The sequence below is a fragment of the Pseudophryne corroboree genome, chromosome 2 (assembly GCF_028390025.1).
Source record: "Pseudophryne corroboree isolate aPseCor3 chromosome 2, aPseCor3.hap2, whole genome shotgun sequence".
NCBI lineage: Eukaryota > Metazoa > Chordata > Amphibia > Anura > Myobatrachidae > Pseudophryne > Pseudophryne corroboree.
Window position 1 is genome coordinate 920,601,735 of NC_086445.1, and position 17,198 is coordinate 920,618,932.

The 17,198-nt window shown below is 46.2% G+C and overlaps 1 protein-coding gene across 2 annotated transcripts in view; it reads right to left on the minus strand.

Annotated features, from left to right (window-relative positions):
• Window positions 1-17,198, minus strand: part of MKS1 (MKS transition zone complex subunit 1) — a 154,163-nt gene that overhangs the window by 112,151 nt on the left and 24,814 nt on the right. Inside the window, exons 4-6 of one of the 2 annotated variants that reach the window (XM_063956152.1) lie at window positions 8,535-8,690; window positions 7,220-7,317; window positions 247-375 (exon numbers count right to left, since the gene is read on the minus strand). In XM_063956152.1, coding sequence (XP_063812222.1) covers window positions 247-375; window positions 7,220-7,317; window positions 8,535-8,690 — 383 coding nt within the window. Of the gene's footprint in view, window positions 1-246; window positions 376-7,219; window positions 7,323-8,534; window positions 8,691-17,198 lie in introns of those variants that run through there. The other variant, XM_063956153.1, reaches the window with a different exon arrangement.

The following is a 17,198-nucleotide window of genomic DNA, read 5'->3' on the forward strand; positions in this document are numbered from 1 at the left end:
CGAAAAGTACTGTATTGCATTGTCGAATATTTTTTTTGTGTCGAAAATGCCCCGTTTTTCGACATTTGCGGCAATTCGACCACAATTGCATATACCCCAGTGAGTTCTTCAATTCACTATTATAGAGATGCCGGTGTGAGTTTTCCAATTCACTATTATAGAGATGCCAGTGTACAGTACTCAGTGAGTTAGTCAATTCTCTAATACAAAACAAAAAAATAACCAAAAATAAATTAACAGACTCACTTTCCACTTGGTCCCAAGTCTACCATGATGTACATGGTCTGCACTGGTGTATTTATGGTGTGATTATTCTTTATGAACTCCTCTGATGGCTCCCATGTGACAATACTATTCCGTATCCCAGCTCCATCTCTAGAAGATACAACAGATAGAGATCAACCATACTCACAGTCATGGATTAGTAGTATCAAAATATCACTAAAGATCCTTTGAAAGCTTCAGAACAAATGGGAGTACCACAACTACAGTATTGCTTGTATTTTTATTGCACAAACATCGGTTTGTGTGTACTTGCATAAGATGTGACTAGGAGATACAGAATTTTCTATTCACGGTGCTCAGGATCGGCATCCTGATGGATCCCGAAGGTAAGTTCTGGGGTGAGGGTGTGGGAGGGGACAGTTAGGGTTAAAATACTTACCAAATCCCATTGGATCGAGTGTATATTATATATACAGGTTGAGTATCCCATATCCAAATATTCCGAAATACGGAATATTCCGAAATACAGACTTTTTTGACTGAGCGTGAGATAGTGAAACCTTTGTTTTTTGATGGCTCAAAGTACACAAACTTTGTTTAATACACAAAGTTATTAAAAATATTGTATTAAATGACCTTCAGGCTGTGTGTATAAGGTGTATATGAAACATAAATGAATTGTGTGAATGTAGACACACTTTGTTTAATGCACAAAGTTATAAAAAATATTGGCTAAAATGACCTTCAGGCTGTGTGTATAAGGTGTATATGAAACATAAATGCATTCTGTGCTTATATTTAGGTCCCATCACCATGATATCTCACTATGGTATGCAATTATTCCAACATACGGAAAAATCCCATATCCAAAATACCTCTGGTCCCAAGCATTTTGGATAAGGGATACTCAACCTGTATATACACACACATATACATACATATGTACATGTATATATGTATATATATATATATATATATATATATTTATTCATTTATTTATTGATTGATTTTTTTCAGAAAAATGCAGCACACTTCACAAGTCCAGAGTCAGGAGTGCAAGGCCCATAATGCAGTAGTATAGAAAAAAGAATAAGCCAGCACATCCAGATAATGCAGAAGTAGAAAAAGACCATAAAGTGCAAAAAAGTTTTCACAGCATGAGAGGCAAAACAGAAAGTGCATAAACATATACTCATCATGTCATCATAGCACAGCCTCATGATATGCTGCCCATTCATCTGGGTCGACAGCCGATCCGGTGCTGGTGTTGCACCTTCATCAAGGACCACACAAAGACAAAACATCCAAACAACCTATTTAAGCATGTCCACTAATGCACAAATGGAACTCACCTGCTGTCCTGCATGTACACAGTCCGCCAGTGATTGCAGAAACATACGGGCGGAAGTGACATCACATTGTCATGATAACCATGACAGCGTTGCGGTCCGCCAGTGATCCCGAAAGTTCGGGGGCGGACGTGATGTCACGTCGTCTAGGCAACCCGTACGCAACGGGAATCTCACACAGGTTGTTTCCTGTAAAAACAGGAACACAAAGCCTGCGAGAACCACGCCATGGGTGCCACGGTAACACCTAAACTAAGCGGGCACGGCAATCAAATAAGCCTATTACAAGTAACACCGCTGTGATTCCTACTAACATAGCACTAGAAAAGCTACTATGTGGGATCCAAAGATAAATCAATAAGGCACAGGTGAGTTCCCGGTGTAATACTGGACCTATCAAATAGGAACATATAATAAAAACATAATATCACACAAAGAGGACGGAATACGTTACTGCTGGAAATCCAATTAATCCTATATACATTGAAAAATAGTTCACAAAAAACAATTCAGATATTGACCCTCATGGAGGCCATTGGGGGCAACTGAATTTAGCCGATTGATCCAATAGCATTTCTTCTGTAACAGTAATCTATTACGATCACCACCACGTCTTAGTGGTACAATATGGTCAATAGGCATACAGCGAAAGTCCTTTATAGTATGTTTTGCAGAAGCAAAATGTTTGGCTACTGGAGGGGTGTTTGTACCAACAGTTGAGAAAGATGATCGATGCATGGCAATTCTTTCTCTAAGGGTACGTATAGTTTTCCCCACATAAAAAAAGATTAATGGGCATTTGATGATGTATACTACATAGCAGCTATCACAGTTCATATGATGACGACTATAATGCAGTGTCCCTTTCTCGGGATCTTGGGAATATTATATATATATATATATAATATATATATATATATATATATATATATATATATATATACACACACACATATATATATATATATATATATATATATATATATATATATATATATATATATACACACTGCTCAAAAAAATAAAAAAAATAAAGGGACCACTTAAACAACACAATGTAACTCCAAGCCAATCACACTTCTGTGAAATCAAACTGTCCACTTAGGAAGCAACTATGATTGACAATCAATTTCACATGCTGTTGTGCAAATGGAATAGACAACAGGTGGAAATTATAGGCAATTAGCAAGACACCCCCAATAAAGGAGTTGTTCTGCAGGTGGTGACCACAGACCACTTCTCAGCTCCTATGCTTTCTGGCTGATGTTTTGGTCACTTTTGAAAGCTGGCGGTGCTTTCACTCTAGTGGTAGCATGAAACGGAGTCTACAACCCACACAAGTGGCTCAGGTAGTGCAGCTCATCTAGGATGGCACATCAATGCAAGCTGTGGCAAGAAGGTTTGCTGTGTCTGTCAGCGTAGTGTCCAGAGCATGGAGGCGCTACCAGGAGACAGGCCAGTACATCAGGAGACGTGGAGGAGGCCGTAGGAGGGCAACAACCCAGCAGCAGGACCGCTACGCCGCCTTTGTGCAAGGAGGAACAGGAGGAGCACTGCCAGAGCCCTGCAAAATGACCTCCAGCAAGCCACAAATGTGCATGTGTCTACTCAAATGATCAGAAACACACTCCATGAGGGTGGTATGAGGGCCTGACGTCCACAGGTGGGGGTTGTGCTTACAGCCCAACACCGTGCAGGACGTTTGGCATTTGCCAGAGAACACCAAGATTGGCAAATTTGCCACTGGCGCCCTGTGCTCTTCACAGATGAAAGCAGGTTCTCACTGAGCACATGTGACAGACGTGACAGAGTCTGGAGACGCCAAGGAGAACGTTCTGCTGCCTGCAACATCCTCCAGCATGACCGGTTTGGCAGTGGGTCAGTAATGGTGTGGGGTGGCATTTCTTTGGGGGGCCGCACAGCCCTCCATGTGCTCGCCAGAGGTAGCCTGACTGCCATTAGGTACCGAGATGAGATCCTCAGACCCCTTGTGAGACCATATGCTGGTGCGGATGGCCCTGGGTTCCTCCTAATGCAAGACAATGCTAGACCTCATGTGGCTGGAGTGTGTCAGCAGTTCCTGCAAGACGAAGGCATTGATGCTATGGACTGGCCCGCCCATTCCCCAGACCTGAATCCAATTGAGCACATCTGGGACATCATGTCACGCTCCATACACCAACGCCACGTTGCACCACAGACTGTCCAGGAGTTGGCGGATGCTTTAGTCTAGGTCTGGGAGGAGATCCCTCAGGAGACCACCCGCCACCTCATCAGGAGCATGCCCAGGCGTCGTAGTGAGGTCATACAGGCACGTGGAGGCCACACACACACTACTGAGCCTCATTTTGACTTGTTTTAAGGACATTACATCAAAGTTGGATCAGCCTGTAGTGTGTTTTTCCACTTTAATTTTGAGTGTGACTCCAAATCCAGACCTCCATGGGTTAATAAATTTGATTTCCATTGATAATTTTTGTGTGATTTTGTTGTCAGCACAGTCAACTATGTAAAGAACAAAGTATTTAATAAGAATATTTCATTCATTCAGATCTAGGATGTGTTATTTTAGTGTTCCCTTTATTTTTTTGAGCAGTGTATATATAGAGATTCATTGCACTTGTAGAAAAAACACCAAAGTGTAAAGATATCAGCAACGTTTCCAGCACATGCAGGTCGGCTCTCTGTCAGTAGTCCAAACACTGTAGGGGCCGTAATGTAACGCGTTTCTCCACCTTCAATCGCTGAATCAGCGGCTTCCTCAGACATTAGACTTATGGGTCTTATGAATTATAAAACTGCAGCGCTGTAGTCGCAAGTGAACCATCATAATCAGCATTAAAGTGATTAATATTTGCTGCTATATGGACAAATCCTTGAATTAGCCTCCTTGGGAGTGGTGTTATATACAAAAGCTCATACTATATAGCATTTTATATGTTGTGGGTTTTTAATATGTTTTCTGTCCAGTCGACTGTGGGGTATATGATATTAATATTTTAATAAACTGAATTTGTGTTTTTTAATACTTTACAAGCGCTTGTGTCATTGAATTCTTTCTGATTTGTGCTTTTCTTTTAAGTGGTTGAGTATTCCCCTCTCTGACACAGCTGCTAGGTAAAGGGATTTTTTACAGGGTAAACAAGGCGCTTTGTCATTTTTCTGTTTGCTTCAGACTGGTCCAGCTGCTTCACCAAGTGGTTTGAGTGCAGGGGCGGAACTCCCGGAGGCAACGGAGTATGTTGCCGCCGGGCTACAGCCCTGAATGGGGCACCTGGCTCCTCCATTGTATACCAGCCCTGCCCTTCTTGCTTCAATAGAGGATCCGCCAAGATGCGCAGCGCCGATCAGCATCAATGGTGCGCTCCCACTCTGTGACCCCTCGCATGAGACACGGAAGTTTTGTGAAGCTTAGGATACATGGGATGACGGAACTATGCCTGTGCGTATCCATCACACACCAGGAACCGCGGCACTGACATGGGCAGTCTACCTGTTAACAAAACATCCCTCTCGAGCGATGGGGAGCGGAGACACATTACAGGACTCACTGCCTGGCTGAGTGCTGCGGAATACGCAGGATTCGGGGAGGCAAGAAACAATAGCAGGGGAAGTAGAGTGGAGACCGGGGACACAGGGGAGGAGCTTCCCGCACCACCAGCCACCCTGACCAAGAGAGGGGGACACGGTCCAGACAGTGAGGCCAGAAGAAGCGCCGCTCCCAGCGGGAACCACAGCGGACAAGGAGGGTAAGCGTGGATAAAATTCACAGCTCTTGTGCAGGGAGCATCGGGAGTCTCCCCTCTGCTGGGAAGCCAACTAAACTCTATGGGCGAGACCACAGCCACCCGGCCACATTAGGAGGAGCGTCTCTTCATCCTTCAGTGTCCTGTAGAGCAGAAGAAGTTTTTATGCACCTCACCCTGTGCTGTCCCCTCTCTCTCCCCATCTCTTTCTCCCTCATATCTCTCTCTCTCTCTGTCTCTCCACTTCTCCCTGTCTCTATCTCTCTTTCCGTGTCTCTGTGAACCTGTCTCTCTCCCTCTCCCTGTCTCTCTCCCTCCATCTCTGTCTCTCTTTCCCTGTGTCTCTCTCTCTCCATCTCTGCATCTCTTCCTGTCTCTCTCGTTCAATCTCTGTCTCTCTTCTTCGTCTCCCTCGCTCTCTTGTCCCCATCTGTTTGTCTCTACCTGTTTCTGCATCTCTCACCCTCTCTCCCTTGTCTATTTACCTGTCTCTGTCTCGCTCTCTCCATCTCTCAATGTCTCTCTCCCTCAATCTCTGTCTCTCTCTCCCTTTCCCTGTCTCTGTGTCCCTGTCTCCCTCCGTGTATCTGCATCTCTCTCCCTCTCTCTCTCTCTTCCTCATCTCTGTCTTTCCTTGTCTCTGTTTCTGCATCTCTCTCCCTGTCTCTATCTCTGCATTTCTCTCCCCGCCTCTCTCCCTCCATCTGTCTTTCTCTCCCTTGTCTCTCTTTCCTCGTCTCTCTCTCTCTGTCTCTTTCCTCATCTCTCTCTCTCCCCATCTCTGCATCTCTCTCCCTCCATCTCTCTCTCCCTCCCTCATCTCTCTTTCCACGCCTCTGTCTTTCTCTCTCCCTGTTTTTACCTCTGTCTCTCTTCCTGCAAAACGGTCTCTCTCTCTCTCCTCGTCTCTCTCCCCGCCTTTATCCCCCCCTCCCAGTCTCTCTTCCTCATCTCTCTCTCTCCCCATCTCTGTCTCTCTTTCCGTCTCTGTCTCTCTCCCTTCCCTGTTATCTTTCTTTCCCCATCTCTGTCTCTGCGTATTTCTCCCTCTGTCTCTCTCCTTCTGTCTCTCTCTCTCTCCCTTGTCTTTCTCCTTGTCTCTGTGGTTCTCTACCTCTCCCTGTCTCACACAGTGGGAAGGTGGACATGGCTCACACAGGGGAAGGGTGGGCATGGCTCACAGCCTCACACAGGGAAAGGGGGACACATGGCTCACACAGGGGAAGGGTGGGCATGGCTCAGAGCCTCACACAGGGAAAAGGGGACACATGGCTCACACAGGGGAAGGGCAGGCATTGCTCACACCCTCACACAGGGAAAGGGGGACACATGGCTCACACAGTGGAAGGCCGGGCATGGTTCACACAAAGGAAGGGGGGCATGGCTCACCAGGGGAAGGGAGACATAGCTCACAAGAGGCTGATATCACTCACAGGGGAAGGGGGGGGGGTGCATGGCTCACACGTGGAAGGTGGGATATCACTCACACAGGGCAAGGAGTCAGTTCAAATACAAATAATTTTTTGTAAGGGGGCACAACATTTATCTTGCCTCCGGGCAACTGGGATGAAGTTCCGCCACTGTTTGAGTGTATGCAATTTAGCATAGACATCTCTGGCAAATACTTAAAAAATTGAATGTTTACTTTGTTTGTATATATATATATATATATATATATATATATATATATATATATATATATATATATACGCACACACACACTTCAAGGTATTTTGATGGTGTGATTAGTTGACACAACAATCACTATAAATGTTCCCACCTCTGCAAATGGCTGCACACAGGAGGCAAATCCAAATATGGGATATGGATGTGTGACCTGCTTTCCTTATAGCGCATAAACAAGTACATAAATGACCCTTATTGTATCTGATTACTCACAATGGTTTTATGTCTTGTCGTCGTCTTCTGAGGTTTGCCATTCGCTCCACCAGGAACGTGCGGGTCTCTCTGTCAGTGGTGGTTACTGCCTGGCCATGCTGTACTCGGGGTAAAAACAGGGAGTGTTACAGAAGTGGACTAGCAAAGTAAAGCAATTTACTACATCCTGGAAAGAAGTCTCAGCCCACTGATTATACATTACATTAATACTGTCCTAACGTCCCGTCCCATCCCCTTCCTCTGATGATTAATTTAAGAGTCAGACTTTTAATGTGACCGTTACACATTTGTAGTGCGCCCCTTCTGATTATTCCACCTCTCTCCACACCTTAGCGTGCCTACAGTTTGTTGGCACGTCTAACAAGTGGGGGGTAGGTGTATGTTGGACAGATCTTTTAAGGGGTATGGGTCATTAGGTCGACAGTCATTAGGTCGACCACTATTGGTCGATATGCACTAGGTCAACATGGTCATTAGGTCAACATGAACAAGGTCGACATGAGTTTTTTTTTACTTTTTTTGGTGTTGTTTACTTTGTAAAGTGACAGGGAACCCCAATTAGTGCACCATGTACCCTCACAGGGCTCGCTTCGCTCGCCATGCTTTGGACAAGGTGCCTCGCTCCACTACCGCTGCGCTCGGCATAGGTTACCGGTCCCAATTGTAGTCCACGTGGATCGTAAAGTTTAAAAAGTGAAAAAAAAAAATGACAAAAACAAATGTGAAAAACTCATGTAGACCTTTTTCCATGTCGACCTTGTTCATGCCAACCTAATGACCATGTTGACCTAGTGCATGGTCGACCTAATGACTGGCGGCCTAAGTCTTGTCGACCGAATGACCATAAGCCCTTTTAAGTGCCCTGTCTAACATCACAGCATTTTATGCTGCACATTATTAATGAGTGTGTAACAGGAAAGCTTTATCAGAGCTTTGCATTATGTCTGCAGTGATACCTACACTCTGTAACTAGTGATGCTGCTGGCCACTGCTACAATTGGCATCAGCTCAGTTGATGTAGCTAACTGATCAGCAGTTTGACAGGATCTCCTATACTCATCATTAATGGAGGAAAGCGTCTTCATGATAATGGAACAGATGTGTCACACTTGGATGCTGTGTTATTATGCCATTATAAAGAATCATAACCATACCGAAAGCAGTCTCTTCAGCAAGATGCATGGAGACAGCATCACGGATAAAGCACAGGGCATTCAAAGTACGGATTTAATAGATATTAATTTTAGCTGTACCATGTTCAGGAACTATATGGCAAATTTATGGAACAGATTAACAATTCGTTGGCTAAAGTTACCTCTTCTAGGTTGGTGTATCGGTCGTAGTCCGTATAAGTAAAGATACGTCTGTTTTTCCGTCCTCCAGTGCGCTCCAGTGACAGTATGTCTTGATGATACTGACGATCCAGAGGGGTCTGACAAACAGCCTCATTCTTGTACAGCTCATATTCAAACTGTAAGTACATGAAAAAACTACATGTAAAAGGAAAATAAACTTCAGATGTGTCCTCACACACTATTGCTGTAACCGCATTTAACAGCCCTTCTCGGCGCTCCAAGTCCCGTGTGACTTGGCTTGTGCAGAAGTGTTTTTTTGGGGCCCAAAAATGCATCTTAGTCACACACAGATGTGACAATTAATTTGACACTTGTATATATGTGTGGGCAACTGAGTCTGAATCTGTATATGAAGTGCTACGATGCAGCAGTCACAGATTTTTTTCCACGCCAAGATCTGTTGTGCTTCATATACATATTCAGTCGCACATACTGTAAATAAAAGTGTTGCATAGCAAATAAATAAGTGCAGAGATTTAATTTCAGACAAAAAAGATGCAAAGAAAAAAATGCTCAGCTCAATCTTTATTTGGATCCAGAGTCGCATGGGAGCTTCTGGATCCAAATAAAGCTGTTTATTCTGAATATATTCTAATGTACGCAAAGATTTTATATCTGAATATCAACTAAACATACTACACTATATATGGTTTTCATCTCAATGGAGATACATTCCTCCCTGGCAAAAATGTCAGAAAGGACCAGAACATCATAAACAGATGAGCATATAACTGAATCACTTTAGGTACGCATATTTCTATAACTTTTCTACAACTTTTAATGCACTAACCCTGTCTTTTTGTGAATCTACTTTGTATGGGATGTAGTTGGCATCCCAGCGCTCAGGATGCCGAAATTGGAGATAATGGCGCCGGAATCCCAACACTGGTGAGAAGACCAGCATCAGAATCCCAAGGCTCACAATGCCAACGCTGGAACCCTGACTACCAACATCCCAAACGCAAGTATACCGGTGATGGTTTAGGGTTAGGATGCAGGGGGTTGGGGGAGGATACGTTTAGGCACTAAGGGAGAGGGTTAGGTATAGGCTGCAGGGAAGGGAAGGAGATGGGGGTAGGGGTTTGTTAGGAACTAAAAAGGGAGTGTTAGGGATAGACATTAATGGGGTTTGGTTAGGGTAGGAACTAAAGGGGTGAGGCTAGGGTTAAGCACTAAGGGGGTACGGCTAGGGTTAGGCACTAAGGGGGTACGGCTAGGGTTAGGCACTAAGGAAGTACGGCTAGGGTTAGGCACTAAGGGGGTACGGCTAGGGTTAGGCACTAAGGGAGTATGGCTAGGGTTAGGCACTAAGGGAGTGCGGCTAGGGTTAGGCACTAAGGGAGTGCGGCTAGGGTTAGGCACTAAGGGAGTGCGGCTAGGGGTAGGCACTAAGGGGGTGCAGCTAGGGTTAGGGAAGTAGGGGGAGAGGGTTAGTATACTTGCCCACCAGGTGTCGGGATCCAGATCATCACGATGCCACTGTCAAGTCTACCGATCGACGACATGGTAAGCGCCAGTATCCCGTACCCAACCCATTTTGTATATATGATCACAATTTTAATTAATATTGTAGTTTAAAGAACATAGACTTTGTTTAAAACTAAAACACAGATGAGTGTCTGAATTGTATTTGTGTATTTTTATTAGTATTGTAGTACACATGGTAAGACAGTAGACTATAGTAGCTGTATGTATAATGGAAAGTGGAAATGTGGAGTTCGGTATCTTGTGGGAGTATCATGTGTAATACAAATATGAAATGCAGCTGCATTGTGGAGCATATGGAGTATATGGCTGTACTACTAGCAAGTTGACCAGGTATATAATATCTAACATACAATTTTCTCTATGAGAATTGAGGCGCCAACATATACTAATACCTTGTTCAACCTCTGGAAAAAAAAATAAGATTTTACTCACCGATAAATCTATTTCTCGTAGTCCGTAGTGGATGCTGCGACTCCGTAAGGACCATGGGGAATAGCGGCTCCGCAGGAGACAGGGCACAAGAATAAAAGCTTTAGGATCAGGTGGTGTGCACTGGCTCCTCCCCCTATGACCCTCCTCCAAGCCTCAGTTAGGATACTGTGCCCGGACGAGCGTACATAATAAGGAAGGATATTGAATCCCGGGTAAGACTCATACCAGCCACACCAATCACACCGTACAACTCGTGATCTGAACCCAGTTAACAGTATGATAAACGAAAGGAGCCTCTGAAAAGATGGCTCACAACAATAATAACCCGAATTTTGTAACAATAACTATATACAAGTATTGCAGACAATCCGCACTTGGGATGGGCGCCCAGCATCCACTACGGACTACGAGAAATAGATTTATCGGTGAGTAAAATCTTATTTTCTCTGACGTCCTAGTGGATGCTGGGACTCCGTAAGGACCATGGGGATTATACCAAAGCTCCCAAACGGGCGGGAGAGTGCGGATGACTCTGCAGCACCGAATGAGAGAACTCCAGGTCCTCCTCAGCCAGGGTATCAAATTTGTAGAATTTAGCAAACGTGTTTGCCCCTGACCAAGTAGCTGCTCGGCAAAGTTGTAAAGCCGAGACCCCTCGGGCAGCCGCCCAAGATGAGCCCACTTTCCTTGTGGAATGGGCTTTTACAGATTTTGGCTGTGGCAGGCCTGCCACAGAATGTGCAAGCTGAATTGTACTACAAATCCAACGAGCAATCGTCTGCTTAGAAGCAGGAGCACCCAGCTTGTTGGGTGCATACAGGATAAGCAGCGAGTCAGATTTTCTGACTCCAGCCGTCCTGGAAACATATATTTTCAGGGCCCTGACAACGTCAAGCAACTTGGAGTCCTCCAAGTCCCTAGTAGCCACAGGTACCACAATAGGTTGGTTCATGTGAAATGCAGAAACCACCTTAGGGAGAAATTGAGGACGAGTCCTCAATTCTGCCCTGTCAGAATGAAAAATTAAGTAAGGGCTTTTATATGATAAAGCCGCCAATTCTGACACACGCCTGGCTGAAGCCAGGGCTAACAGCATCGACACCTTCCATGTGAGATATTTTAAGTCCACAGTGGTGAGTGGTTCAAACCAATGTGACTTTAGGAAACTCAAAACAACATTGAGATCCCAAGGTGCCACTGGAGGCACAAAAGGAGGCTGTATATGCAGTACCCCTTTTACAAATGTCTGAACTTCAGGCACGGAAGCCAGATCTTTCTGGAAGAAAATCGACAGGGCCGAAATTTGAACCTTAATGGACCCTAATTTTAGGCCCATAGACAGTCCTGTTTGCAGGAAATGGAGGAAACGACCCAGTTGAAATTCCTCTGTAGGGGCCTTCTTGGCCTCACACCACGCAACATATTTTCGCCAAATGCGGTGATAATGTTTTGCGGTTACATCCTTCCTGGCTTTGATCAGGGTAGGGATGACTTCATCTGGAATGCCTTTTTCCTTCAGGATCCGGCGTTCAACCGCCATGCCGTCAAACGCAGCCGCGGTAAGTCTTGGAACAGACAAGGCCCCTGCTGGAGCAGGTCCTTTCTTAGAGGTAGAGGCCACGGGTCTTCCGTGAGCATCTCTTGAAGTTCCGGGTACCAAGTCCTTCTTGGCCAATCCGGAACCACGAGTATAGTTCTTACTCCTCTCCTTCTTATGATTCTCAGTACTTTTGGTATGAGAGGCAGAGGAGGGAACACATACACTGACTGGTACACCCACGGTGTTACCAGAGCGTCCACCGCTATTGCCTGAGGGTCCCTTGACCTGGCGCAATACCTGTCTAGTTTTTTGTTTAGACGGGACGCCAACATGAACACTGCTGACAGTGCTATCACATGATTTTCCGCCCAGCGAAGAATCCTTGCAGCTTCTGCCATTACCCTCCTGCTTCTCGTGTCGCCCTGTCTGTTTACGTGGGCGACTGACGTGATGTTGTCCGATTGGATCAATACCGCCTGACCCTGAAGCAGGGGTTTCGCTTGACTTAGGGCATTGTAAATGGCCCTTAGTTCCAGAATGTTTATATGAAGAGATGTTTCCATGCTTGACCACAAGCCCTGGAAATTTCTTCCCTGTGTGACTGCTCCCCAGCCTCTCAGGCTGGCATCCGTGGTCACCAGGATCCATTCCTGAATGCCAAATCTGCGGCCCTCTAGTAGATGAGCACTCTGCAGCCACCACAGAAGAGACACCCTTGTCCTTGGCGACAGGGTTATCCGCTGATGCATCTGAAGATGCGATCCGGACCATTTGTCCAGTAGATCCCACTGAAACGTTCTTGCATGGAATCTTCCGAATGGAATCGCTTCGTAAGAAGCCACCATTTTTCCCAGGACCCTCGTGCACTGATGCACTGACACCTGGCCTGGTTTTAGGAGGTTCCTGACTAGCTCGGATAACTCCCTGGCCTTCTCCTCCGGGAGAAACACCTTCTTCTGGACTGTTTCCAGAATCATTCCTAGGAACAGTAGACGTGTCGTTGGAATCAGCTGCGATTTTGGAATATTTAGGATCCACCCGTGCTGACGTAACACTACCTGAGATAGTGCTACTCCGACTTCTAACTGTTCCCTGGACCTTGCCCTTATCAGGAGATCGTCCAAGTAAGGGATAATTAAGAAGCCTTTTCTTCGAAGAAGAATCATCATTTCGGCCATTACCTTGGTAAAGACCCGAGGTGCCGTGGACAACCCAAACGGCAGCGTCTGAAACTGATAATGACAGTTTTGTACTACAAACCTGAGGTACCCTTGGTGAGAAGGGTAGATTGGGACGTGGAGATAAGCATCTTTGATGTCCAGAGACACCATATAGTCCCCTTCTTCCAGGTTCGCTATCACTGCTCTGAGTGACTCCATCTTGAATTTGAACCTTTTTATGTAAGTGTTCAAGGATTTCAGATTTAAAATTGGTCTCACCGAGCCGTCCGGCTTCGGTACCACAAACAGCGTGGAATAATACCCCTTTCCTTGTTGTAGGAGGGGTACCTTGATTATCACCTGCTGGGAATACAGCTTGTGAATGGCTTCCAAAACTGCCTCCCTGTCGGAGGGAGACTTTGGTAGAGCAGACTTCAGGAACCGGCGAGGGGGAAACGCCTCGAATTCCAGTTTGTACCCCTGCGATACTACCTGTAGAATCCAGGGGTCCACTTGCGAGTGAGCCCACTGCGCGTTGAAATTCTTGAGACGGGCCCCCACCGTCTCTGAGTCTGCTTGTAAAGCCCCAGCGTCATGCTGAAGACTTGGCAGAAGCAGGGGAGGGCTTCTGCTCCTGGGAAGCGGCTGCATGGTGCAGTCTTTTTCCTCTTCCTCTGCCCCGGGGCAGAAATGAGTGGCCTTTTGCTCGCTTGTACTTATGGGAACGAAAGGACTGAGTTTGAAAAGACGGTGTCTTTTTCTGCTGATGTGAGGTGACCTGGGGTAAAAAGGTGGACTTTCCAGCCGTTGCCGTGGCCACCAGGTCCGATAGACCAGCCCCAAATAACTCCTCCCCTTTATACGGCAATACTTCCATATGTCGTTTGGAATCCGCATCCCCTGACCACTGTCGCGTCCATAATGCTCTTCTGGCAGAAATGGACATAGCACTTACTCTTGATGCCAGGGTGCAAATATCCCTCTGTGCATCACGCATATATAGTAATGCATCCTTCAAATGCTCTATAGCACAGGTTCTCAAACTCGGTCCTCAGGACCCCACACAGTGCATGTTTTGCAGGTCTCCTCACAGAATCACAAGTGAAATAATTAGCTCCACCTGTGGACCTTTTAAAATGTGTCAGTGAGTAATTAATACACCTGTGCACTTGCTGGGTTACTTGCAAAACATGCACTGTGTGGGGTCCTGAGGACCGAGTTTGAGAACCACTGCTCTATAGTTAACAATATATTGTCCCTGTCCAGGGTATCAATATTTTCAGTCAGGGAATCCGACCACGCGACTCCAGCACTGCACATCCAGGCTGAAGCGATAGCTGGTCGCAGTATAACACCAGTATGTGTGTATATACTTTTTAGGATATTTTCCAGCCTTCTATCAGCTGGTTCTTTGAGGGTGGCCGTATCAGGAGACGGTAACGCTACTTGATTAGATAAACGTGTGAGCGCTTTATCTACCCTAGGGGGTGTTTCCCAACGCGCCCTAACCTCTGGCGGGAAAGGGTATAGTGCCAATAATTTATTAGAAATTAGCAGTTTTTTGTCGGGGGAAACCCACGCTTTATCACACACCTCATTTAATTCATCTGACTCAGGAAAAAATAAGAATTTACTTACCGATAATTCTATTTCTCGTAGTCCGTAGTGGATGCTGGGGACTCCGTCAGGACCATGGGGAATAGCGGCTCCGCAGGAGACCGGGCACAAAAATAAAGCTTTAGGATTAGGTGGTGTGTACTGGCTCCTCCCCCTATGACCCTCCTCCAAGCCTCAGTTAGGATACTGTGCCCGGACGAGCGTACACAATAAGGAAGGATATTGAATCCCGGGTAAGACTCATACCAGCCACACCAATCACACCGTATAACTTGTGATCTGAACCCAGTTAACAGTATGACAAAACGTAGGAGCCTCTGAACAGACGGCTCACAACAATAACAACCCGAATTTGTTTGTAACAATAACTATGTACAAGTATTGCAGACAATCCGCACTTGGGATGGGCGCCCAGCATCCACTACGGACTACGAGAAATAGAATTATCGGTAAGTAAATTCTTATTTTCTCTAACGTCCTAAGTGGATGCTGGGGACTCCGAAAGGACCATGGGGATTATACCAAAGCTCCCAAACGGGCGGGAGAGTGCGGATGACTCTGCAGCACCGAATGAGAGAACTCAAGGTCCTCCTCAGCCAGGGTATCAAATTTGTAGAATTTTGCAAATGTGTTTGCCCCTGACCAAGTAGCAGCTCGGCAGAGTTGTAATGCCGAGACCCCCCGGGCAGCCGCCCAGGATGAGCCCACTTTCCTTGTGGAATGGGCCTTGACAGATTTAGGTTGTGGCAAGCCTGCCACAGAATGTGCAAGTTGAATTGTGCTACAAATCCAACGAGCAATCGTCTGCTTAGAAGCAGGAGCACCCATCTTGTTGGGTGCATACAATATAAACAGTGAGTCAGACTTTCTGACTCCCGCCGTTCTTGAAATATATATTTTCAATGCCCGGACCACGTCCAACAACTTGGAATCCTCCAAATCGTTAGTAGCCGCAGGCACCACAATAGGCTGGTTCAGGTGAAACGCTGACACCACCTTAGGCAGAAAATGAGGACGTGTCCGCAGTTCTGCCCTGTCCGTATGGAAAATCAGATATGGGCTCTTATATGATAAAGCCGCCAATTCTGATACTCTCCTGGCTGAAGCCAGGGCCAGTAGCATGGTTACTTTCCATGTAAGATACTTCAACTCCACCGATTTGAGCGGCTCAAACCAATGGGATTTGAGAAAATCCAAGACTACATTAAGATCCCACGGTGCCACTGGGGGCACAACCGGGGGCTGTATATGTAGTACTCCTTTTACAAAAGTCTGGACTTCAGGAACTGAAGCCAATTCTTTCTGGAAGAAAATCGACAGGGCCGAAATTTGAACCTTAATGGACCCCAATTTGAGGCCCATAGACAATCCTGTTTGCAGGAAATGTAGGAATCGACCCAGTTGAAATTCCTCCGTGGGGGCCTTCCTGGCCTCACACCACGCAACATATTTTCTCCAAATGCGGTGATAATGTTGTGCAGTCACCTCCTTCCTGGCTTTTACCAGTGTAGGAATGACCTCTTCCGGAATGCCTTTTTCCCTTAGAATTCGGCGTTCAACCGCCATGCCGTCAAACGCAGCCACGGTAAGTCGTGGAATAGACACGGTCCCTGCTGAAGCAGGTCCGGTCTTAGAGGTAGAGGCCACGGATCCTCCGTGAGCATCTCTTGAAGTTCCGGGTACCAAGTTCTTCTTGGCCAATCCGGAGCCACTAGTATCGTTCTTACTCCCTTTTGCCGTATAATTCTCAGTACCTTTGGTATGAGAGGCAGAGGAGGGAACACATACACTGACTGGAACACCCACGGTGTTACCAGAGCGTCCACAGCTATTGCCTGAGGGTCTCTTGACCTGGCGCAATACCTGTCCAGTTTTTTGTTGAGGCGGGACGCCATCATATCCACCATTAGTTTTTCCCAATGGTTCACAATCATGTGGAAGACTTCTGGATGAAGTCCCCACTCTCCCGGGTGTAGATCGTGTCTGCTGAGGAAGTCTGCTTCCCAGTTGTCCACTCCCGGAATGAATACTGCTGACAGTGCTATCACATGATCTTCCGCCCAGCGAAGAATCCTTGCAGCTTCTGCCATTGCTGTCCTGCTTCTTGTGCCGCCCTGTCTGTTTACGTGGGCGACTGCCGTGATGTTGTCCGACTGGATCAACACCGGCTGACCCTGAAGCAGGGGTTTTGCCAGACTTAGAGCATTGTAAATCGCTCTTAGCTCCAGTATATTTATGTGAAGAGACATCTCCAGGCTTGACCATACTCCCTGGAAGTTTCTTCCCTGTGTGACCGCTCCCCAGCCTCTCAGACTGGCATCCGTGGTCACCAGGACCCAGTCCTGTATGCCGAATCTGCGGCCCTCTAACAGATGAGCACTCTGCAA